General features: G+C 47.7%; 1 protein-coding gene across 2 annotated transcripts in view; it reads right to left on the minus strand.

Moving 5' to 3' along the window:
* Positions 1-26,010, minus strand: part of TAF1B (TATA-box binding protein associated factor, RNA polymerase I subunit B) — a 1,890,249-nt gene that overhangs the window by 1,477,402 nt on the left and 386,837 nt on the right. For both annotated transcript variants that reach the window (XM_069605992.1, XM_069605991.1), the window contains one exon: positions 22,978-23,073. In XM_069605992.1, coding sequence (XP_069462093.1) covers positions 22,978-23,073 — 96 coding nt within the window. The remainder of the gene's footprint in view (positions 1-22,977; positions 23,074-26,010) is intronic.

The following is a 26,010-nucleotide window of genomic DNA, read 5'->3' on the forward strand; positions in this document are numbered from 1 at the left end:
GAAGACAGTAGAGGCATAAGGAATGCTTGTCTTCCTTGAGCACGTTCTGCAACTGGCATCCAGCGCAGGCCCTGAACAGCTTCCCGGGCGTCGAGCTCCCTTTCTCCTGGGCCATGTCCGGGGTAGGCCTCAGAAACTTCTGGAATCCTCCAAAAGCGTCGTTCGACGAAGTCTTCACCCTTGAGGGGCGTAGAAACTTCCGAAACGGGTTCCCGTTGATCGGATGTAAAGACGATGGAGCTTGAGGCTCAATTTAACCGAAAAATGAGAAATTCTCTTTGAAAAAGCGCAAAAACGCAGCAAAAGCTCGAGAGCTATAGCACGAGGACTCCCAACACTTGAACGTGCGGTAAAAATCTGAGGATGGCTGCCGGAGGCGGGGCTTAGGGAGAGGGCAGTCATTGGCTGTGGGCAGTATGACCCAGAGATCAGTGATTGGTTACTACTAGGAAAGACAGATCAGAAACGAAACTGATACTGATTTTTTCTGTACAGAGGATTCCCAGCCTGACGATGGGGAATATTCATGAGCATGTGAATCCATGCCAGACCCCATGCTGGAGAAGTGTTGTGTCTATCACTGTCAATACCCAATTCTGTTATGCGCCATGAACATTGCTCAACCTCTCTAGGTGCTCGATTTCTCTGGAGACAGTTGTTAATATATCCAAAAATTGTGCACCCTCCAGACAATTTACTATATGGCAACTTGAATATCATCATGAGGAAAGCAAATATTAACTCGATTATTTGTTTTAAGAACAAGATGCAGGTTCTTTTAGTTGAGATTGGCGCATTGGAAGAAGAGCTCCTAAAATCGCCCTGTAACGTTGAAGCATAAACCTTTTAAACACAATTGGGTATTGACCATACACTTAATTAATTTTCCTCGTGTACTGAGTATGCAAAAGAATAAAGTAATGTTTAAGTTAAAAGAATGTTACATTTGTATTTGTAGAGGTTGCCTTGCAGTAACGTTCGCACCATATACATGCGTTTCAGGTTGAATCAATTGCATTCGAGGGAAAGATCAAACATGGGAAAGGCACTAATGCACTAAGCACTTTAGTGGGTTGTAGATTTTGCACCAGTCCTATTCGTATTGAAATCCTGAAACATTGAGTCACGGCATGTCCATCTCTCAATACTAACAGATTGAGTTTTTTTAAGGAAGGAGTGGTTTTAGACGAAGACTACTCAATTAATTTGTTTTGGTCCAGGTTGATGTGTAGGGGGTCCGGAGGGGGCGGGAATGTGTCGCTTATTATCGCTTTGTAGCATTTTCTAACTGTGGTTTTAGAACTGGTATGATTTTATTAGTAATCCATAGTTATTCTTCTACAGCTTTATACAGTTTTATACTCCATGAGGTGTTTTAGATTCATTGATTTAATTTATGTATTGTTCTACAGTGTCTTGATTGAATTGTGCAAAAATATTTTGATTGTATTTCGTGTAAAGTTTGCAGTAAAGCATATCACAATTTAAAAAAAAGCAATACCTTGAACTGGTTATTACATTTCCTGATCTTGAATCTTAGACATTTTCTGTGTGCAGGGAACATTGAAATATGAAAGCATGCATCTTTGGTGTCTAGAGTGGTCATGAATATTCCCCTTGTAAGGAGAGAAATGACCTCCTAGAGTGTGATCAGTCAGAACTTTGGGGGTTTTATATATCTGTTTGCTGGCGGGAGATCTAATACTGGCCTCTTATTTTGTCTTTTTTGGGCACCAAGAAATAACAGGAAAAAATACCCTTGTTTACTTGGTTTTGAGGTACTTGTTCCTTAGTAGGGTCTCGATTTCTTTTTCTAGGATCTGCTCATTCTCGCGCTGTAATCTTCTATTGTATGGCAGTATGTTGCATGGCGTTTGTATCCTCCTGCGACTGGGTCTAGTAACCATTAGTCTGATATTATCCCCTCCTATGGGAGTGACAAGGGAGTGGACTTGAATCTCTGACTTATTACTTAGATGAGAAAGATGCTCCTCTGGAAGTTTGTCCTCTTCCCCTGGGCTTCGGTTTATGCTGTTCTCTAGAGAGGGGCAAATGTGTGTGATGCTGCAGGTCTTAACAAAAACTGGTCCCCTCAGTTGGCAGGAACAGGGTTACTGGTTGTATGTGTTGCGCCTAAAAGAACGGTGGTTAGCCAGTGTACCGGTTCACTGGAAAGAGCTGGCCGACATCTGTCCCATAGTTTTAATGGTGTCATTATCTTTTTTTTGCCCTCTCTAGTGTTTAGTCCACTGTTTTGCAAAAGAGTGTGGCCTGCTCAATTGGGTTGTCTAATAGGGTTGCCTGTATTTCTGTTTTGAAACCTGATCTCTCCCAGCCAGGCATGATGTTTTATAACAGCCACCCCTGCGACCTGATGCCCTGCTGTTTGTGCGGCATCTAGAGTGTTCATAATGACATTTGCCGTCTATATGCTGTCCTTTTCACTACGGAAGGCCCCCTGGAACTCCTCCATATCATCACACATATCTGGATATCAGGGCTGTGGCATTAGCAATCCTGACACTATATGCCGCAGAGTTTGCTGCTTTGCGTCCAAAAGAATATGTACACCTACTCTCCTTATCAGGAAGATATTCTGTGGCCGACATTGGTGCGTTAGCCCTTTTTCTAACAGTAGTGACAACCAGTTAGTTGGGGACAAGTTGACCTCTGATGTACATATGATCCGTTTAACACTTTGTATTTTTTCTCCACCCTTGGGTTAACAGTTAGTGGAGCCTGTTTTGGATAAGGATGGCGTTATCCACCTTTTAATGGAAGAGAGCAGAGGAATAGAACGCAAAACCGAATTGTTCTCTTCTACAATGTCCTCTATAAAATGCACATCCTCGTCTGATTGCCCTGTGAGGATACCAAACCGTTCAGCTGCTCTTCAGTAAATCTGAATATTAGAATGTATCAGCTGTGAAAGATGAGGTGACTGGGGTGTCGACCACATCAGGTTATGTCATTATATAATCATCAGGATGAATGTATTCCTGATACTCCTGTTGTGAATGTGTCCCCTGTATTTTCAAATTCTTCGTGGTCTGAAAGAAATTCCACCAGAGTATGATTTGTGCTTCTTTTTTGGGGACTCAATGCCTGTAGTACCCATCTTTCTATTGGATGTTGTTTAATGTTTTTCCATGACAGACACCATCTTGAACATGGTTCTCTAAAATCTTGCATCAACCATTCTCTTTGGCATCGACAAGTAACTTCTGACGTGGTCGAACTATGTACAGAGGATGTCTTGTGTGTTTTCCGCCTCGAAGGAACTGTTTGGAGTCTGAGATGTCTACTAGGATTTTTGACTTTATGCCTTTTGATTCCCCACTTTCCTATTTGTTTTTGTGAAGCCTGAGCCCCACTTTTATCCGTACCTTTATCAGCAGAAACTCTGCTCGACGGTGGTGACAGTATCTTTCCGTTTTTGAGTTGCGGTTGAACCCTCAATTCCCTTGTCTCTATCCTTGTGTTGGTGCCTGTGCTTGTGGGACTTTGAGGCTGAACGGTCGCCAGGGGAATTCTACCCAACTCATCCTGTGGTCGAGGTGCCTTCTTACTAGGGCGTTTGGGTTCAGCTCAAAACCCTGCATCTGAAGTTCTGGCACCTGCATCCGATACCCCGATCTAAAGGTCCAGCGTTGAAACGTCAGACTCTGCCGATCCTGCTTGCATGGCTTATGTAGTCCAAGGCTTTTGACAGCACTCCCCAAGAGTCATGTTTAAAATTTAAGGCATGCTTGCTAGCAAACTCTGCATGTTCTCCAGGAAGACAGCTACTACACACTTTGTGGGTGTCTCGCCAGGGAAACTTTGAATTACACCCGGGGCAACATTTAAAAGGTGTATCTTCCATGGGACCTCGGGATATCGACACTGCCCTAGTGAAAATAGTGCACATAGTGTAAAGGGACAGACATTTTTTAGGCTTCTAAGAGTATTACAAATCCTTAATCTCTGCCCCCCACTCTCCCTACTGTATGCCTCGTCACAGTTGAGTCAAGTTGTTCTGTCGTGAAAAACAGTGAATAGGTGTCAAAGTTAGCGACCATGCACCTAATGCTGTCAAAATGTTTTTCTCTGCTGCCAAGACTTGTTGTTAACCGAAGCAGAAAAAACTATTTGAAGACATCGACAAGTGAGGGATCATTGGTACCTGTACATGTAGGATAGGTACATACCCAGTCAACGCCCTATTTTATTTACTTCAAAATAACATGCGCTATACTCCAAGCCAACCGCTAGATGGCAGACTATGCAAGCCATGTGCCTCTAAGCGGATTCACAAACCCTGGAGAAAAAAAAAAAACACAAAAACACACACAATCTTTCCATTGCGTTTGTGGTTTCTTGGTGACTCGGGACCCAGGAAAATTGCCCCCGCATACCAAATGTGGTAGAATTATTTGACATGGAAAATATTTGGTGAAATGTGAAAGCTGGATTTTGAGCCTAAGCTTCCTGGTGTCATTTTTCAATTTGACAGCAGGCTACATCTTCTACCATCTCGTCCCATATTTAGTTGTAAAGCAATGTAAAGAGGTGGGAAGACTGGAAAATGAATTGGTAGAGCAGAGCCAGAATGCACCAAGGTTATGGCTTCACTCTTAGCACCAAACAGGAGCTGGCATGACAATGGACCCAGACCTGGCATCCCCTCCCCCCACCCCCACCTTCCCCATCAGTATGTATCACATACAACATGCATTACTCACCGTAATAGCATTTCTGATTATTGTATCTGCTTAGATTCACATGCTGTGTGTATAATCCGACATCCAGTGGTAACCGCAGTGTATTGCATCTCGTCTTTCGAGAATCGAAAGGGGACGTCGACATGGGCGTGCCTTTAACACTATCCCTAATGTGACGTGTAGTGTACCCAAAATCCCTCACGCGTCGAGGTCCCTCTGATTGTATTTTTTCTACCATGAGGGAGCCCAATGACTATCGTGAGAGAGTACATAAAAGAGAGAAAGTAGTATGACGTCTATGTTCCTTTCAACCGCGCGGGGAGGACGGGTGGGCGCATGTGAATCTAAGCAGGTACAATCATCAGAAATGCTATTACGGTGAGTAATGCATGTCTTCTGATGCTTGTTAATCTGCTTAAAATCACATGCTGTGCATAGACTAGCGAGCAGTGCCCAGAGTTGGAGGTGGGTTGTGAGAAGGAACAGTAGTGAAAATATGTCTTAATACTGCTTGTCCCACCTGAGAATCAGATCTAGAATGAGTATAAAGGCAATAGTGTTTTGTAAAGGTGTGTACAGAACTCCAGGTTGCCGCTTTGCAAATGGACTCTAGGGGAACATTTGCAATGAAATCTATGGAAGCACCAGTGCCTCAAGTAGAATGTGCTCTAGGCTTGAAGGACAGTTCTCCCGTAGCAACAGTGTAACAGAGTAGGATTCATTTCACAATCCACCTTGAGATGGCTGATTTAGAGAAAGGATCCCCTTCTCTACCAGCTGCCACTGAAATGAAAAAATGGTTTGTTTTTCTCAGTGGTCTAGTTCTTTCCAGGTAAAACATGACTGCCCTGCGCACATCTAATGTGTGTAGGCTTCTTTCGGCCACGTTAGTGGGATTCTATTTTTACATTTTTAAAGCGCTCACACAGCCCACGGGCATCGAGGCGCTGTTACAGGAATTGTTTGGTTTCTTAGTTGCGTAATTGTTTTTTTTGTCTTAGTTACATATTTATAACACGCTTAAAAACCCAGAGGTTTCTAAGCGCGGACCCGGGGATCAAACCTGTATTGCTTTGTGTCGTCTTGCTTCCAAGACGCGCACGTTGCCGCTGAGCTATCCTCCCGGGATTCTGGAAGAAAGTAGGCAGTTCTATTGATTGGTTCACATGGAACTTGGAAACAAAAGTAGGCGCAAATCTAGGGTGAGTGTGCGCAGAACCACCTTATCTCGGAACTGTAACGAAAGGCTCTAGAACTGAAAGGGCCTGTAGTTCACTAACTCTCCTTATAAAAGTGATAGCCACTAGGAAGGCTGTCTTATAGGTAAGGAGACCCCATAAATCTAGTGAAAACCACATTTAGGTCCCATCTGGGAGCAGAGTTAGAAATGGGGGGGATGAATCCTTTTAACCCCTTACATGAAAGCCTTAATAACTGGTATTTTCCACCACAACACCTTCTGTTGTGACATAGTGTAGGCTGAGAGAGCAGTTAAGTGAACCTTCAGGGAATTAAAAACCAGGCCTGAGTCTACCAGGTGAATCAGGTACAATACAATGTGAGTAAGAGAGCAGTCAATAGGATTGACGCCCTTGGAATTGCACCAGATAACAAAGCGCTTCCATTTACTGGAGTAGCAGTATCTGGCGTTAGGTTTTCTCGCCTCCTTAAGTATGTCTATGCATCTCTGAGGGAGTTGTAGGTGCCCAAACTCTATGACCTCAGGAACCAAGCCGCTAAATTCAGGGTTTGCGGGCATGGGTGAAGAGTCTCCCCCTTGTCTTGAGATAACATGTTGTCCGGGCAAGGCAGTTTCATTGGAGGAGATAGGGACATCTCCATCAGATGGGAGAACCAGGATTGGCGGGCCCACTTGGGGGCCACCAGTATAATGGTGACTGGTTCCTGGTGCCTCTTGTGCACCATCTTGTTGAGTAGGGGAGTCGGGGGGGAAAAGTGTAAACAAATTTCCCTGACCTATGTTATCCAGAGACCGTTCCCCTTGGATCGGTTCTGGGGGTACCTGGAGCTGTAATCTTGGCATTGAGCGTTCTCCAGAGTTGCAAACAGGTCGATCTCTGGGAATCCCCATTGTGCGAAAATATAGGAGACAATGTCTTTGTGTAGTCGACATTCGTACTCTACGGGCAGTGGAAGGTCTCTGCTGAGCACGTCCGCTAGAAGACTGAGTTCCCCTGGAACGTGTTGAGACAACAGGAACATCTTGTGTTTGAGAGCCGCTATCCAAATGTTCTGGGACAGCTTGGATAGCCCTGGAGTGTGTGCGCCCCCTTGCTTGTTCAAGTAATACATGGCTCTGGTGCTGTATGAGAACCAGCACGGTCTTCCCCTGTAACTGTCTGAAAGGCTTTCAGTGCTTTGAATATGGCTAACAGCTCCAAACGATTTATGTGGTTGGATGCTATTTCTGGGGACCACATGCCGTGCGCCGACTGCTGAAGCAACTGAGCCCCCCACCCCGTGAGAGATGAGTCTGTCTTGAGAGAGGCTTCCACTGCGGGGGTGGTGAAGTTTTTCCCCTACAAGAGGTTTTTTTTTCCCTCGACCACCACTGCAGAGAGAAAACGAGGGCTGGTGAGACAACCACCAAATCTTCACATTGTCTGCTTGCCTGACACCACAGGCTGCTGAGCCACTCTTGCATAGATCATTCCTAACAGTCGAATGGCTTTGCGTACCGTCACCTCTCGACCGGCTACATATTGAGGGATCTGAAACAGCATGTTTTGAACCCTCTCGGTGGAGGGGAGGACAAGGCCCTCTTCTGTCCGAATTAGAGCCCCTAGGAACTGGGGTCTAGACTGGACTTCCTCTTGTTGATCGAGAATTCAGGCTGAATAAGAGGTCTATCGTCTTTTGGGTATTCAACAGACAGGTTGCGTAGGAATCCCCTGTTAGAGCCAGTCGTCGAGGTAAGGGTAAATCTGCGTAGGTGCGCTGCTGCTGCTGCCAGTACCTTCATAAACACCCTTGGCGCTGAGGCAATGCCGAAGGGGAGTACTTAGACTGATAGTGTTTGTCTTCTATCATGAACCTTCGGTATTTCCTGTGTGCCAGCAACATTGAAATATGAAAGTATGCATCTTTCATATCCAGTGTTGTCATGTAATCCCCCTGTTTCAGCAGAGGGATTATCTCCTGCAACATGACCATACGAAACCTTTGAGGTTTGACAAATTTGTTCGCTGGGCGCACGTCTAGCACAGGGCGCATGGTGAGATCCTTTTTGGGTACAAGTAAGTACAATGAATAAATACCCCCGTTTACCTATAGAAGAGGGACAACTTCTATGGCTCCCTTTTCCTGCAGGATCTTGACCGCTTGCAGGATGCATAGGTATTCCAGCGTCAGGCGTCTTGATGTTAGCGGTCCAAATTGAGGTGGTCGGCAAAATTCTCTGTAGTACCCGTGGCCGACAGTCTTGAGCACCCACTGGTCTGTTGTTATCCCCTCCCAAAGATGTTAGACGTCCCCCGACCGGAGAGGCACGGGAGGGGACCTGGATCTGAGGGTCATTTCTGACCTGAGGCCGGGGAGCCTCTGGGAGTGGAATTCCGGCCTCTACCCTTTCCACAGCATTGTCCTCTAGGTGGATACGTGGTGGTGGTGGTGTTGGATCCTTGTCCTGAAGACCAGTTGTTTCCTGAACCAGACTAGTTTTGAGGGCAGCAAGATTGCCCGCGAAAGGAGCGATGAGAACCACCCACTCTTTGTTGTGAAGGCCTTTGGGTAATCTGGTTTAAGGTTTTGAGAGTCTCATGCTCTTTCTTAGCTGTCTCAAGCTCTTCGTCCACAGCTTTGCCAAACAAGATGGGCTCCTCAACCGGCTTGTTTATTAAGGCTGCTTGGGTTTCAGACTTAAAACCAGAGTCCCTCAACCAGGCATGCCGTTTAAGTAGTGTACTCTGGGCCAAGGTCCTTCCCGCTGTTTCAGCAGCAACCAGAGTGTTCTTCAAAATGTTTGTTTGTTTATTTTATTTAGTATAGCGCTCCAGACCCAGGGGTAAATGGGCGCTTAAGGACAGGTTACATAGTTACAGTATTACAGTATATATAAAAAATAATTGCAATTATACAATTGTGGCGGTAATATGCCATATGCAGTATGTACAAGCAGGTAGTTAGATTTCACGGTTAAACATTTCAGGGAATGTACAATATATACAGTTAGAAATAGGTTTAGTCTATCTGAGGGTTGCCTTCCCCAGAAGCCAACTGACTAATTTTCTGAACTTGGAAGGTTTTGGCCAATTTAATATTCAACGGAAGGGTGTTCCAAAGTTGAGGGGCAAGGACAGTGAAACTCGAGCCCCCAGCTCTTTTGGTGGTGAATCTGGGCACGGTGAGGCAGAGAGTATTAGACAATCTAGTGATTATTGTGTTTGGTTTTAAGGTGAATTTGTTGGTGAGGTATGGGGGGGCTAGGTGGTTTAGGGCTTTATAGGTAAGGCAGAGGGTTTTTAAGTCGATTTTTTGTTGAATGGATACCCATTTGCAGGATATTCTGATGTGGAAGATATGCTCTCTCCTGGGAATATTTAATGCTGCTCTCAGCGCATTATTTTGGAGGATCTGAAGTTTCTTGATTATAGCTTGGCTTGCACCAAGGTAGAGGCTATTGCAGTAGTCAAGCTTCGATTATATGAGGGCCCTAGCCAGAATGAGGGAGCTGTTCGTGGATAGAAAATGTCTGCAGGCCCTAATTAGTTTTCCAGTGTAGTCGGTGGCTGAGGCGGTCATATTAACTTGTTTGGAGAGGTTGGTATTGGCGTTGAGGTAGAAGCCTAGGGTTTTCACATTTTTCACGACTGGGATGATGTGGCCATCTATGATGAAATTGGAGTAATCGGGGCCAAGTTTCTGTAGGTTGTTAGGGGATCCGACTAGGAGGAGCTTGGTCTTCTCATCATTCAGGCAGAGGCCGTGTGTGGCCATCCATGCCTGAATGATGGTGAAGATTTTCGTTAATCCTGGTGGCGCCTGTATTGTAGTTGCCAGTGATGGTGAGGAGTATCTGGGTGTCGTCTGCATAGTTGGTGCAGGTGACACCCAGACGGTCCAGCTTATCAAAGAGGTTTTGTAAAGATGCTATAGAGGGTGGGGAAGACGCAGGACCCTTGTGGGACATCGCAGGTGATGGGGATGGGGATGGGGTCTGCTGCAGCCACAGATGAGACCTTCATGGTTCTGTTGGCTAGGGAAGATTGTATCCACATGACAGCAGAGGGGGAGAAGTGGGCAGCAGATGCGGGGTGGTTGCAGAGTATTTTGTGGTCAACCAGGTCGAAGGCTGCTGAGCGGTCTAGGAGGAGTAGGATAGCTGCTTTGTTTTTGTCCTTGATGTCATCAATCTGACTTTTGAGGTCAACAAGGGCAGTTTCTGTTCCGTGTTGAGGACGAAAGCCAGATTGACGCAGGCCTAGCAGTTGATTGGACTCTAAGTAATCTTGAATTTGCAGGTAGGCAACTCTGTTGAGGATTTTTAGCAGGAAGGGGACCGTGGTGATGGGCCTGTAGTTGGTAGGAAAGGCAGGGTCGAGAGATTTCTTTTTTAGAAGGGGGAGAACCCATGACTGTTTCAAGTTGTTAGGTACTGAGTTGGTTGAGAAGGATAGGTTTACTAGTTTGGAGATGAAGGGGGCTAGGTCTTGCGCAGCATCTTTGATGATCTGGGCGGGGCAACTGTCCCCTTTGCAATTAGATGGTTTGAGGGATGCTATGATTTTTTGGATTTCGGGTATAGTGACCATTTTGAATGTGAAGCCAGAAGTGTTGCTGGTTGGGGTGGGTGTGCTAGGTATGAAGGTGTTACTGTTTGAGAGTTGTAATCTTTTAGACTCTATTTTGTTTTGAAGACCAGTGATTTTGTTGGCCAGGGCATTTTGGATGCTGGTGCACCATGGCTTGTCCTTCACACAAGTATCGGTCGGAGGGTTGGGATTTTCTAATTCCTTCAGGATGGTGAATAGCTCTTTAGCAGAGGATTGGGCATTATTTATTCTAACATTGTAGGCTTCCTTTTTGGTGCCGATTATCTCTTTCTTGTAGTGGGAGGATTGGATTTGTTTTCTGCTGAGGGGTTATTTTTCCATAGGGTTTCCATCTTGGCTTTCTTTTTTCTAAGAGTTTTGAGTTCCGGTGTGTATCAAGGGTTCAAATGGGCTCTAGGTTTACCTTTGCGTAGCTTTAGTGGGGCAACGGCATCAATGGCACTAGTTAGAAGTGTTGACTAGAAGGTGAAGGTCAGCTGTGGCTGGGAGTGTGTTGAGGAGGGGGGAGGATGAGAGGAGTGAGGGTCTCCGCAGTGATGTTCCGCTTGTTTCTAGTCAGGCAGGCTGGTGCATATTTCTATGTTTAGAAAAGATGGCTTGCACAGTACACACACCATAGTAAGGTATGCACACAAATATATAACATTTATATATATTTGTGTGCATACCCTACGGTTTGCCTAGTTTTCAGGCCATCTTTTTTAAACATTTCGGGTTTATAAAAGATGGCTTTGAAAGTACACAATTCAAGCCATCTTTTATAAAGCTTTGACTACGGACAAAATTGTCCGTAGTCAAAGCTTTATAAAAGATGGCTTGAATTGTGTACTTTCAAAGGCATCTTTTATAAACCTCGAAATATGTCGAGGAATCCCCAGGTTTGCCGAGGGTTAAAGACGCCTCGGCGACCTGGGGAAACAAAGGGACAGTAACTGCCTCTGGTGACCTCTCGCGCGAGGGGTCACCAGATGCAGTTACTATGACTGACAGAAGTGGCAGCCAGTCACAGCGTCGCTGTGGTTGGCTGCCACTTTTGTCAGATCGCCTGACTTCATGGCAGGCGCATGCATCTCCCGTTGCGGCTGCGGCCGCGACGTGATAATGCATCCTGCCAATGTTGCGGGCGGTGGGACGGGGCCCCGGCAGGGCCCCGGCTCAGCCCCACTTTTTGGAGACTGCCGGGGCCCGGCCCCGGCAGGCCTCGGCCCACTTTAAGCACTGGTTTCAGTTGTGCAAAATCAGGCAGGCATAGGCTAAAATCGAAATTACTGACAAGGTGCAAAAGGCAGTTTCAGTTGTGCAATATCAGGCAGGCATAGGCTACAATCGAAATTGCTGATATAGTGCAAGAAGGGCAGTTTCAGTTGTACAACATCATGGCAGGCCTAGGGTAAAGTCGAGATTACTGACAAGTTGCAAAAAAGCCAGTTTCAGCTATATAATACCAGGCAGGCATAGGCTACATTTGAGATTGCTGATATAGTGCAAGAAGGGCAGTTTCAGTTGTGCAATATCAGGCAGGCATAGGCTACATTCGAAATTGCTGATATAGTGCAAGAAGGGCAGTTTCAGTTGTACAACATCATGGCAGGCCTAGGGTAAAGTCGAGATTACTGACAAGTTGCAAAAAAGCCAGTTTCAGCTATATAATACCAGGCAGGCATAGGCTACATTCGAGATTGCTGATATAGTGCAAGAAGGGCAGTTTCAGTTGTGCAATATCAGGCAGGCATAGGCTACATTCGAAATTGCTGATATAGTGCAAGAAGGGCAGTTTCAGTTGTACAACATCATGGCAGGCCTAGGGTAAAGTCGAGATTACTGACAAGTTGCAAAAAAGCCAGTTTCAGCTATATAATACCAGGCAGGCATAGGCTACATTCGAGATTGCTGATATAGTGCAAAAAAGGCAGTTTCAGTTGTGGTTGATTGGCTTGCCTTTCGATACAATTGCAAGCAGTTTAGCCCGCATTGGTTCTGGGACCTATTCAAGGCCCTCTTGCAACAAATTCCACTGCACATCTGAGTAGCTAGCCAACTGAGTGGTGATGTTGGCTATTCGGGTGGAGAATGCAGCAGCAGTCGCGTCCCTTTTTCCCAGTCCATACAACTTGTTACCCTCTTTATCAGATGGTGCCTCCCCTGTAGACAGGGGGACGCCTGCCCTCTTTCTCGTAGTTGTCACTACCAGGGAATCTGGCGTGGCATGCTCTTTAATGTAAAGGGGGTCGGTAGGAGAACGGCGAAACTTCTCTACCCGGGGATAAACCACCCTGGTCTGGGCTGGAGTTAACAATGAATGCGTTAGACGTCTCTATAGTTCAGTAAGGGAATGGCCTGACTAGCAGGAGGCTTTTCCTTCAGTATGTCCTCTACAAAATCCGAATCCTCCACATCCACGGGTGAAGCCTGATGGGCTGGGGTGGTAGGAGGGGAATCCATACACAGAGTGTCAGGGTCCGGGGTAGGAGTAGGGGATGCCCAAGGTTGATTATCAACTGGATGGCTGCCCTACCAATTGTCCATGGGATCAGCAGGATCATCCATAGGGTCCACAAAGGTATCATCATCCTGTATATAGGTATTGATAGGCACCTCGTCATCTGTAAGGTCAAAAACATTATGTTCATGAGTATCCTCAAAGGTCCTCTGAAACTTAGCCATAGGCGTAAAAAGAAGTTCCTCACAAGGCCTCTTGGGAGCAAACCTCTCTGAGAATTCAACAAACTTCTCCAGTCTGTTCATGCACCCCTCAAACTTCTCCCTGGTCCATGATGATGAACCAGAGGAGCCCATGGGAGGAAAGGGATCTTCTTGACGAGTTTCCTCTTCAGAACGTCGAGATTTCCCTTCTAAAGTCTTGGATAAAGACACAGGGCTTTCAGAGTACCCTTTTCAAGGCTCTGGGCGTTGGGATGAGTCTTTAGGCCGTTCTTTCTGTTTCGACAGTTACTTTTGTTTAACCGCCGAAGTGATCCTCGCGATGCAATCGCTGATGCTCAGGGCTTCAGGGAGGTGTGGCAGTTGAGCCGGTGGCTGCGAGGTGGATTTGGGCGCAACTGGGGGCTTAAGCAGTGCCAGAGCCTTCTTCTGAAGCGTTTCGACAGCCGCGTGTGATTTGGTGCTAGCACCCTTACTTTTGGATTGCCCGGACGCATGCCGCTGACGCAGTGGCATGGAGGGCTGCCGATGATGAGGATCAGCAGGCAACGCCGAAATATCCTATGTGCCTGTTGGCGCTTTGGATCGCTTCGACTTCACTGCCGAAGCAGAACCATGGGTTGTGCATTTAGTGTGGGAAACGGGTGCGTCCCTGTCACCGGGATCTATTGTCCGCATAGCAGGACTCACATTGTACTTATCGGGGACGGAGACTGCGGAACAAGAACTTTCTGCAGTGAGGTCAATGGCCTCCGAAGTAGAGCCTTGGCCATTGCTAATCCCTTCGTCACACTCAGCGGCTGTGGTGGCGGGGGAATTACTTTCGGCCTGCGACATACCGTAGGCCGCCCGCCGCTTCAAACGGTGCTCATTAAGAGTCTTAGGGCGTAGGAGTTTATAGGCTGGTTGTGGTTGAGGGGAAGACAATTGCTGCACTGACAGTGATTGTCTTTCCAGGGGTATTTCGCCTTACAGTAAGGGCAAAATCTAAATTGAGTCCTGTACATGGCACAGGATAAAGCTAGCGACGACAAACCCAAGGGAACTAATATGACCGCCCCGACCCCACTCTCCCTACTGTAAAGGCTGGCCAGAGGGCCCCGCCATGTGGTCGGCAGCACCGACCAGATCAACAGCCGTTGAAATTCCATCGCCAGCAGTCTTCGGCGGTGGCACAGGAATAATCAGCCGTCGAAGAGAGTCACAATGAGAATAAACGACCAAAGGTCAAGAGATATAATAATGACGCATTAGGGCGACCAGATAGCCGGGTGGAAAAAAACAATCTGAGGGACCTCAACGCGTGAGGGATTTTGGATACACTACAAGTCACGTTAGGGATAGTGTTACAGGCGTGCCCATGTCAACGTCCCCTTTTGATTCTCGAAAGACAAGACGCAATACTCTGGGGTAACAACAGGATGTCTGACTATATACACAGCATGTGATTCTAAGCAGATTAACAAGCATCAGAAATGGTTAATACTACAATTATATATTTTCAAAATGTAACCCTTGTCCAATGCTGGAATCTTTAATGTCTCCCCCCCAAACACCCATCGGTCCTCTCCCTAACCCCCCCCCCACCAACCCCCATTTTCAAAATGTAACCCTTGTCCACTGCTGAAATCTTTAATGTATTTCAGCACTGGACAGCTCCCTCTAACTTCTGGTGTTTATTGGGGGGGGGGGGGGTCTCCCCCTTAAACCCCCCTCAACCCCCAGGGGCCCTCTCCCTAACCCCCCCCACCAACCCCCATTTTCAAAATATTACCCTTGTCCACTGCTGAAATCTTTAATGTATTTCAGCACTGGACAGCTCCCTCTAACTTCTGGTGTTTGTTTATTGGGGGGGTCTTGCCCCCCCCCCCCAAACTCCCCTCAACCCCCAGGGGTTCTCTACCCCTAACCCACCAACCCCCATTTCAAAAATTAACCCTTTTCTTAACCCATTGAATTTCCAACCCAAACATACATCTATTTTTACATCTATTTTAAAGGTATGTTTGAGTTGGAAATCCATCGGAATTCATTTAATGAAAATGCTTTTCGATGCTGATTTTTTTTGTTTCTGTAGGTAGATCTGTGTCTTTTTTTAATGTAACTCATTACTGGTTAATTGTATTTGTTCAGAAGAGCGAAATCTCATTTTATTCAGTTTAATTGGAATGAATGGGTGCAAGATCTATAGATTTTATTTTATTTTTTTTTGCTTCTTTTGTTCATCTATTTTTCTCTCTTCTTTTCGTTTTATGATCTAATAAGAGTTATATGTGAGATGATGCTTATGTTTGAATTTGTTTCTTAGATTTGTAAAAGGTTGTTTCAACCAAATACAAACCAAAAATAAAAAGATGGAAAAGCATTTCAATGAATGAATTTCGATGGATAAGGATTCGATGGAAATTATTTCGATGGAAAGACTGCATACCCTGTCGGCACTGGCCCATGGGTGTCACCTCAGATTTGTTTCATGCCCTTTTACCGCATTTCTTCCACCGCATTTTCATGTGGGATGCAGGGAAAATTGCATTTAATATTTACGGGTAGGGGAAGGAGTGGTGGGACTAGAAGCAGGGTATGTGGGGGCCTGCCTGCTGTAAAAATTCAGGGAAACAGCCCAGTGAATTGGCCCCACTGCAACTGTACCAGAGCTATAGCTATCATCTCTGCAGTAATTTAAGCAATACTTTTGGAATCTTTGAAGGAGGATGGGGGGGGGAAATCTCCTCCGACTGGCTTTTGTAGCTCAAATCAATATGAACAGAGTGGCCTTTCTGGTATATTCCTCCTCTTTTTTCCATATCAGTGATGTTTCTTTCCTTTGCTATATGCTTTCTGAATGGTAGGATTTTTAAGGATATTGTGAAAGCAAAAGTTTCCTGAGTCTTCCCGTGCAGTTATTCAATGAAAACATACAATACTTATTTCTGATGTCTGTCCACAACAGCCACTCATCCTAAGTGTGCACAGATGTGTATGAAGAAAAGATTTTCAATATTGGGCAACTCTTGAAAACGACTGACCTGTGGCAAATAGGACTCCAACATGCAGATTAGGCAAGGAAAAGGTGATATTGAGACAACATTCCGGCATTAGTAACATTGATCTATAAATGGACTGTTACTCACCGTAGTGACTATAATAATCCTAGTCCTAAATCCCCTTTCCTCCATCCTTGATGGGCGTCCCCGGAACGCGGCTGCTATGAGCACGGGTGTGGCACCGGCGTATTCACACCCTATAGTACCGCCCTCCGTTGCCTGGCCTCAGTCTCTTTGCAAGCCGGATGCTCTTAACAAGGTACTTGGCCATGTTTTATAATGTCCAGGGGGATGGAGGTGGATCGCATGGAGGAAAGGGGACTTGGGACTAGGAGTATCATAGTCACTACATTGAGTAACATTCCATTACTCCTTAGTCCCGTCCCTTTCCCTCCATTGTATCATGAAGAAAATTGCTCCTGACACTACTTACAGTGGCAGTGAATAATTCATGTCAGTTGAGGCTAGTTCCACCTGAACTAAAAGCGGATAGAGTGGTCCCTCTAGTAAAGAAGCCATCACTCGACCCCACTGTCCTGGCTAACTTTTGCCCAATTTCTCTTCTTCCTTTCCTTACAAAACTTCTGGAATCTTTGGTATCACCCCATCTATCTTCATTTCTTGAATCCTCACACCTCCTTGACCCTGCACAGTCCGGCTTCAGTCCTGGCAGAGGCACGGGGAGCGTACTGGTCTCCGTCCAGGACGACATGGCCAGGCTGGTGGACTCAGTTGGACTGGGTGCTCTGATTTTATTAGATCTGTCAGCAGCATTCGACACAATCGACCACCCAATCCTGTTGTCTCGTCTGGCTCAGATAGATATATCTGACCAGGTACTACCCTGGTTCACGTCGTTCCTGGCGGATCGGACACAGACCCTCTCAAATCCACCCTTTCTATCTGCCCCCTGTCACCTTAACTGTGGAGTCCCGCAGGGATTGTCTTTGTCTCAGATTCTGTTTAACATCTATATTTGGGCACTTGTATGTCTCATCCGCTCCTACGGCATCAGGTGTTACTCGTACGCCGATGACACTCAGATCCTGATCCGGTTAGATCTCGATCAGGCTGAGATGTCGGTGCACTTACAGGGATGCCTGTCTGCCGTGGGTGCATGGATGACTATCAATTGGCTCAAGTTGAACGGAGACAAGACAGAGGTGTTGGTGGTTGGGTGTTCCCCTGATCCCTCACTGTGGGTTTCTTTCTGGCCTACTTCCCTGGGTGTCCTTCCCACCCCTGTGAGTAAGGTGAAAAACCTGGATGTCATTCTATCGGCTTCCTTGTCTATGACCAATCAAGTCGCTGTAGTCTGTCAAGCAGGACACTTCCAGTTGAAAGTTTTAAAGAAAACTCCCCCCCCCCCAATTTCTGCTCCTCTTCGCCCTCCAGTAGTAGCAGCCCTAATATCACGGCTGGACTTCTGTAATTCACTATATTTGGCCCACCCCAAAGGCCATATTCAGCTCCTACAATGCCTCCAGAATATGGCGGCCCGGGTAGCCACTGGTACTCCATACGGTGCACACATTACACCGGTACTACGTTCATTACACTTGCTCCCTGTTCATCAGCGCATCAGTTTTAAGGCATTCTGCATAGTTAATCCCGCTATACATGAACGAGGCGATGAGTTTTTTGCAAACTAAATTCTCACGATATGCTCCCAGTCAGCTACGCTCAGTCTCTGCTAACCTTCTTACCGTCCCTTCATACCATTGCATGAGAATCGGAGGCAGGGCATTTTCTGTAGCCGGTGTAAAACTGTGGAATGGACTCCCCTGTTAATAAAAATAATTTCTAACCATCTGGCTTTCAGGAACGCGGTTAAGACTTTTCTTTTCCAATAAGCTCATGCTTTCCTTTTCTGTAGTTCTGTTCTTGATGTTTGCCTGCCTCTCCAGCACGAAGATGCCTTCGGTGACCGTGCGCTTAAGAAGTAACATAACATAACATTGTTGATGGACTATAACAACGTAACCCTGCTATTGGGAGGAGGACATGAACCACCTAAGGTGCGGCAAACAGATCCTTCAGAACATTCTGCCCGGAATCTGCATATGCTTGAGCTAGTGTCCAGCGAGTAATGTTTGCAGAGACCGCACGGCACGGACCCAGTAGCCGCCTTCCTGATGACGTCCCATGAGGCATGCCTCTGAAACGCCACCGCTGTAGGTTTTGCCCTCACTGTGTGCATGTGAATTACAGCTGGCGTAGCTTTGCCCAGCTTTGTGTAGGACTCTTGTATCACAGATACCATCCATCTGGCGATGGAGACCTTTGATGCCTGTGCGTCTGGGGAGGTACCTCTGACTGTAACCAGGAGTGCATCCGTCTTCCTGATGTCCTTTGTGCAGAATAGTTGGAGCACTCTGTGGTAGGTGTGGTAGGTGTAATGTATTTTCCCCTTCTGATTGTGGACCTGGGGACAAAACAGGTAGGCGTGGGTAGGTGAAAGGTCGAAACCACATTTGGCAGAAATGTGGGATGAGTCCTTAAAACTACTTTGTCCTTGTGGAAGATTGTAAACGGCTCACATGCCGATAGCACCTGGATCTCACTCATGCGCCTTGCCGACTTCAGTTCCAGAAGGATGACCGTCTTGAACGTGACCCACTGCAGGTCTGTGGATGACATGGACTCGAATGGCTTACGAGTTAGGGCTGACAGCAAAACATTGAAGTCCAAAACCGTGTGCAGCCTAGGCACTGGTTGAAAAAGCCTCTCCATCCCCTTCAAGTGACTTTTCACTACTGGGTTGGTGGCTATGAACGTATGTTCAGATGAATTCTTGTAAACGTTCCCTCAGGGAATTGGGACCCTACCCCAGCCATGAGGCATAAATGGGGCACTTGTGGTTGTTCTCTGACACGAACAGGTCTACCTGCTGCATCCCCCACTGTTTGAAGATCGGTGCTGGCGTTGTGTTTCCCAGTTCCCACACGTAGGTGTTCCTGCTCAGCCTGCTGAGTTTGTCTGCTTCTGTATTGCTGTCCCCGGGGACGTGCACTGCACTGAGGTAAATACTGTGATGTAGGCCCCAGTCCCAGATCTCTGATGCAAGGAGAAAGAGGGCAGGTGATCTGGTGCCCCCCTGTTTGTTCAGGCAAAACATTGAGGTGGAGCTTTCGGTTCTCACCAGCACTGATTTGCCCTCCACTTCAGTCACAAACGCGTTCAGGGCAAGGCCAGTAGCCCTGAGCTCTAGTGCATTTATGTGCCACTGCCTCTCCGGTCCACTCCAGACCCCATAGATGCAGTTCTCCCCCTGTGTGGCTCCCCAGCCCTTAAGCGATAAGTCTGCCATAATGATGACCGACGGGTGTTGGGGCCATCAGGGCGCACCCCTCATCACATTGTCTGCAACCACCAGCCGAAATCCTGATGCATGACCGCTGGTATGGCCACCTAGGCCGACTGAGATTCCTTCAACTGGTCCCAGCTTGTCGCCAGCTGCAGCTGGGTGTGCTCCTCTTTAGTCTGGCACTGGGTACCAGTAGCACGCATGAAGCTAGCAGCCCTAAAAGGTGCTAAAACCACCATGCTGTTGTCTCGTTTCTTTCCAGGAAGTGGTGTGCTGTCCTTTGAATGTCCCGCAGCCTGTCCTGTATGGGATTACTCAGTGAGCCACTCTGTTCCATCGGGCTCCCAGGAAGAGCAGCACTTGCGTAGGGGTTGGTTGAGACTTCTTCTGATTGATCGAGAAGCAGAGTTGATATAGAACATTGGGCAGCCTCGGGCTTCACTCCTACACTCTGGCTGGTGAGCTGGCTCTCACCAGCCAGTCATCCAGATATGGGTACACGTGGTGCTCCTCTAGCCTAAGTAGAGCCGCCACCATATTCTTAAACTTTGTAAAAGCTCGAGGAGCCAAGTTTAGACCAAAAGGCAGCACTCTGTACTGGAAATGATGCCCCATTACGATAAACCTAAGAAATGTCCTGTGTGGCTGAAAGATGTGGATGTGTAGGTAGGCATCCTTGAGGTCCGGGGCGCAGATCCATTCTCCCTCACAGAGAGCTTCTGCAATCTGGGCTGGTGTCACCATCTTTAAACATTCTAAGGGGAGAAAGAGGTTTAGGGAGGAGAGGTCTAGCACCACTCTCAGGCCCCCTGGTTCTTCTCAGGGACTGCAAACACTCTGGAATAGAAGCCAGAACCCCTCTGTGCCGCTGGGACCGGTCCCAAGGCCTGATCCAGAGTAGCTGGGCAATCTCCCGGAAGAGTGCTGGTGACCCAAATTGGAGAAGTGGTGGTGAACAAGGAGGTTGGGGAGGAATAGAGAGTCTCAAGGCTGTATAGACAATGGACAGAATCCACAGGTTGGTAACTAGATAACGCCAGTTGTCCCTGAAGAGAGCCAGCCTACACGCTACTGGGGAGTTGTGGACTCAGATGCAGCGGGCACTTTTTTCCCAGACTCGGAAGCCGAGGAGGAGAGGGACTGGAAAAACCCCTTAGAAGAGTGCCTTGACTGCTTCATTCTGTGTTGGCTCAGGGACCTGTCAGGCTGATGGGCCATCCTGTCACTAAACCCCCTGAAGCCACCAAAGGACCTATCCTGCTAGTATGTCCTATGATGTGACTCGGTGAAGAACTGGGTCTTCTTTTTATTCATCTCTTTGAAGAGTAGAATAGCTTGACACCTTCAAAGGGCAGATCAACGATAGGTTCCTGGACGTCTGTGGAAAACCTGGTTGGCGTGCATCGATGCGGTCCACCTCATATCAATCCCCAGGCACATGCCCCGGTTAGTGGTGTCAATATGGGCAACCAAGGCCTCCAACATGTCCTGCACTACGAGTGTCGCCTCTTGCAAGCCGGACTTGAATGCTGCTTGCCTCTCCAAGGGGAGATCTTATGTGAAGTTGGCTATCACCAGCTTGCTTAAGGGGGGAGGCCTGCATCGCTGTAACCCTTCCAGTAATGTGTTCTCTTTTGACAGGCACGCACTGGCTGAGGAAGTAGAAGCCGCCGCCTTAGAGTACAGTGAAGCTGCTGCGACTACGGATGAGCACAATTGAGGGTAGGCCGCCACCAGCAACCGGTCTCCCCCCAACTGCCTGAAGTGGATCTCTAGACAATTGTTAACTTTGGTATTGGAATGTCATTTTAACCACAGCTTTTATGCCACTTTCACCACATCTTTCAGCAGGGGCACCCCCGATCTGCTGCTCGATTTGAGTGATAAGACTTCCGCGAGCACCCCCGTCTCCTGCTGTGCCTGTTCCGGCACTGAGATGCCCAGAAAGTCTGCCAGGCCCTGCAGCCTTTGTGTCCTGCTGCCCCCAGGGGCGCCAAAGGCACTCGAGGTGGTTGCAGTGCTATTGGAGGGGGAGGAGAAGATGGCAGAGGCAAAAATGGCAGGAGAGGCCCTGTAGCTGCCGCCGCGTGAGCGGCAATGATTGGGGCTGGCGGCTGCTGGTGCGGCTCCATTTGGGTTATCACTTCCCTGATGAGCCCCTTGAGTATCCCCGACATCTGCTCCGACTTAATCAGCTGCGGGTAAAATGGCTCCTTGTTCGTCCTGTGCTTTTGAGGTATGCTTTTGAGGTATGGCCATATCCCCCTGTTTCGGGGCGAAGGAAGGCAGGTGTCCCTGGTAAGTGTAAGGAGCTGGCTCCCCTTGCGAGGGTGCTGTCCACCTGAACTGCACACTCAGAAGGCGAGGATGGATGCGGTGTGCATCAGCGTGCACCCTGAGCATCACCTATCAGGGCGTGCCCCGCCACCATTTTGGTCATATACAGCCCTGTGCTGCCTGTAGTGTGGCCAATGCCCATCTTGTTGGATAGCTGATGTGGCTAAGGAATGCATGTGAAGCTTGGGAGTTCTGTGCAGGGTCCTTTTGGCTGCCCTCACAGATTCCTGACTTGAACTGGCCTCAGAAGAGATTCCGGGAGGACTGTGGCCGGTAGCCTTGTTCATGTCGCATGTAGGCGCCCCCCTTGGACCATGATCTGGTACCAGAGTCCAACAACCCCTCGTGCAGTGGTGCCGTCTTAGAGTGTGTGCGCTCCTCGTGGTCCGGCCTGGTAGTGTCCCTGGGCCGCCCAGCACGCACGCTGATAGATTTCTTAGCTTCAGGTCTAGACCTGTTAAAAGGACTGGACGTGCCCCTCACAGCTGCAGTAGCTCCCGTAGAGGAATCCCTGTGCTGGGATGGTTTTGTAAATTAGGGACTTACCTTGTCCTGATGCTTGTCCTTACCAACAAAATCCTTAATGTGTTGCGTCGCTGATCTGCCGAAGATCTCTCGCCACTGTCCTAGTCTGTTCTTAAGGGTCCTTTGCGTAAGCACGCTGCACTCCGCATAGGCGTTCCAGCTAGGCTCAAATCCCAAGCACTTCAGGCAGAGCACGTGTGGATCCGAGGCTGGGAAGGTGCACTTGCACGAGGCCCAACGTGTGAACCCACCCGCGACTGCCGGGTTTTTCATGCGCCGGGGGAGGTGAAAACCCAGAGGCCAGTACGGCAGAAAAATAGAAATGATGAAAAGGAATGGGCGCATCCGCAAAGTTGAGAAAAAAACACGACTCTGCTCAAGCCGAGATGCCCATCACCGTCCGCGCAGTAAAAGGGACTGATATGAGGCAGCGGAGGGCAGGGCTATATGATACGGCGTGCGCATGACGATGCATTGCACCTGCGTGTGGCAGCAAATGTAATTATTACTCTGCGTGTACTTACATACTTTCAAAACAAAGCATTCAACGAAGAGAGCATTAACTGCCTCTTTTTTAATAGCAATGACCATGTAATCTTTATACTTACAGCTGCTTTTCTGTTTATTCTATGATAGGGCTTCTTTGTATATGCCTGGTTGCTTTTCTGAAGATATCTTCTCCAAAAATTGCACAGAATTTCATCCTGATAAACATAAACATGATCTGATTAAACCATGATCGCAAAACAATTGCTAATATTCAGCAATGATTGTTGTAATTGTCATCAAGAAAAAGGATTTCCATATTAACATATGACCAGAGAAATCAAGATTTTATTAAAAGACACACAGGCTCATGTTGTCTTGAAGTCTCCTATATTCACAGCTCTTCAGCAGGGAGCCAAAAAGCTTCCAGGTGACAAAATGAAGCAATAACATGTAATAAAAGCCCCTTCCTCCTGAGTATATGCCTGGAGCAAATGGGGAGATGGGGGGGGGGGGCAGGAGGAAGAGAGGGAAAGAGGGAGAACGGGAGAGAGGGAGAGAAAGGAGGACTGAGGATTAATGGGTGTCCGGTGTAATCGCACCGGCCCTATAATACATATATCTTCATTCAACTCATCCTCCTGCATCTTTACACAGATGTAGCTGAACAGTGACAAGCAAGTGAGGGCAAACGCTAAACTGCGAGCATGGAAAGAGCAACAGAAATAAAGCGGCCGAAGGGCAATTAAGGAAAGACAAGTCCATGCAGGGAGAAGAACAAGTTACTTACCTGTGGTAACATTCTTTCGACTGGATGTTACTCCCACGTATTCTTCATCATTGGTATTGAAGTCTGCTTACAGCTTACAACCACAATCAGCACTCTGAAGTACGATCCCTCATCCAGAGATCTCACAAAGATTGACAGTGCTACTAAGTAGCCATTGACTGTGGCCACTTGCAACCCAGAATGAGTTAGATGGAGCAAGAAAGAAAGAACATGGGGAAGTTTACATGTGAAAGGGTCCAGTCTAATTTCCATGCACCTGCGACGGAACCTATTCCAAAGGCAGCGGTACAGGGATTAGTTGCTGGTCTCCTAGCCGAAAGCAACACTTCCATTCCATCTTCCGGATGGTCTCAATTTTTATATCTCACCCTTTCAGACACCAGGCATGAAGATTGAGAGTCCTAATCTGTGGGTGAAGAATGCGACCTCCCTATTGCGAGAGTAGATCGTCTCTTTAGGGAAGACGAATCGGAGGGCAAATGGCCATTTCCAGAAGGTCTTGATACCATGTTCTCCTGCCCCATTGCGAAGCAATGAGGATCATGGTTTTCCCAAAAGTACTCAACCTCATGATGACATGCGGAATGACGGTGGACTGGGGGAGTTTCTACTTCTGTATGCGTTTCTGCCAGTCCCCAAGAACACGTGCCCTAGAGCTCCTATTTGGGGAAATTCCCCAGAACAGAACAGCTTGCACTTCCAGTTGACATTGGACGTGAACAGATCAACTTGAGGGGTTCCCCAAAGGGCAAAGATCTCCAGAAAGAACTTCCTGAGCTAACTTCCACTCGTGGGAGATCGTGCTCTGCCTGCCATGTTCTTTTCTCCGGCTAGATGAAATGCCAGCAGAGTGATTCCTTCTCTCAGTGCCCAGAGCTGGATTGCCTCTCTGCAAAGGGGGAGTGACCCCAGGCACCCTCTCTTGTTGAGGTAGCGTATGGCCAGTGTGTTGTCCGTCATTATCAGGACACTCTTCTACCATATTGAGGGGAGGAAGGCCATCAGCGCTAGTCAGATTGCCTTCAGCTCTAAAAGGTTGATATGGAGTCTGGACTCCGACTAAGACCAGTGTCCGCTTATTGAAAGATCTCATGTGCGCTCCCCATCCTGTGGGAGGCGCCTGTCACAACTGTCGTCACCGGCCATGGTTGCCAAAAGAGTTTTCCTCTCATCACACTCTCTCAGCTAGCCCATCACAGGGGATGCTGGGCAACCTTTGTCGGGACCTGGAGAAGGTCTGTCATTCTGCCAGAGAATTGAGACCACTGGGATTTGAGAGCCCACTGAAGTGATCTAATTCTCCGATGTGCTTCTGGCACCAGACAAATGCTGGATGCCATGAGGCGGAGCAACCTTCGGAAGTCGTAGGCCGGAGTACGTTGGGCACTCTGGAATTTTTGGACCATCTGCAAGAGGTGGTGAGCCCTTAACTCGGGTGGCAAAGCTTTTCCCCAAGGTTGAATCCAGGATTGCGCCAATGAAGTGAAGCTTCTGTGAAGGGGTCAAGTGGGACTTCTTGAAGTTCAGGGAGAAGCCCAGCTCATGGAGAAAGGGACAGGTGCGATTGAGAGGGCTCAGACTGTTCTAGAGAAACAGCCCTGATCAACCAGTCATCCAGGTAGGAGTAGATGTGAATCCCCTCCCTTCTTAGGCTTGCTGCCACCACTGCCCTAAGCTTTGTGAAAACCCTCAGGCTGGGGTGAGCCCAAAGGGCAGAAACCGAAACCGATAATGAGAACCGCCAACAGCAAACCTCAGGTACTTTCTGTGCTTCTGATGTATAAGCACACGAAAGTAAGTGTCCCGAAGGTCCAATGACACCAACCAATCCTGGAGTCGAAGGGCCTGAAGGAACTGTGAAAGAGTAACCATCTTGTACTTGTCCTTGTCCTTCCTGAGGGACTTGTTCAAGCATCTCAAGTCCAAGATGGGTCGCACTCCTCCGTCTTTCTTGAGAATTAGGAAGAATATCAACCCAGGTTCCTCACTGCTGCAGGTACCAGTTCTATTGCACCTTTCTCCAACAGGATGAGAATCTCCTGTTGGAGGAGTGGATCTGGAACCAAGGCCAATCTGGCTTTTGGGGGGCAAACGGGAGGTCTCTTTATGAATCGGAGACAGTAACCGTCCGCTACAGTTTGTAGCACCTATGCGTCCCAAGTTATGCTTCACCAACTCCGGAGATGATATGACAGTCTGCCTCCTACCATAGACTTGTGGGTGAGGGAGTCATTTTGCTGCTGCACCTGCAGCTGAGGGTAATTCTGCAGGCGTTGAACGGGGTGTTCTACCTCCTCTTCCTTTGCCTTCATGAGGCGCTCTTCTCTGACCACTTTGTGAGAATTGTCCTTTTCCTCTAGAGATG

Source organism: Ambystoma mexicanum, chromosome 4p (assembly GCF_040938575.1).
Source record: "Ambystoma mexicanum isolate Mex_15411 chromosome 4p, UKY_AmexF1_1, whole genome shotgun sequence".
Taxonomy (NCBI): domain Eukaryota; kingdom Metazoa; phylum Chordata; class Amphibia; order Caudata; family Ambystomatidae; genus Ambystoma; species Ambystoma mexicanum.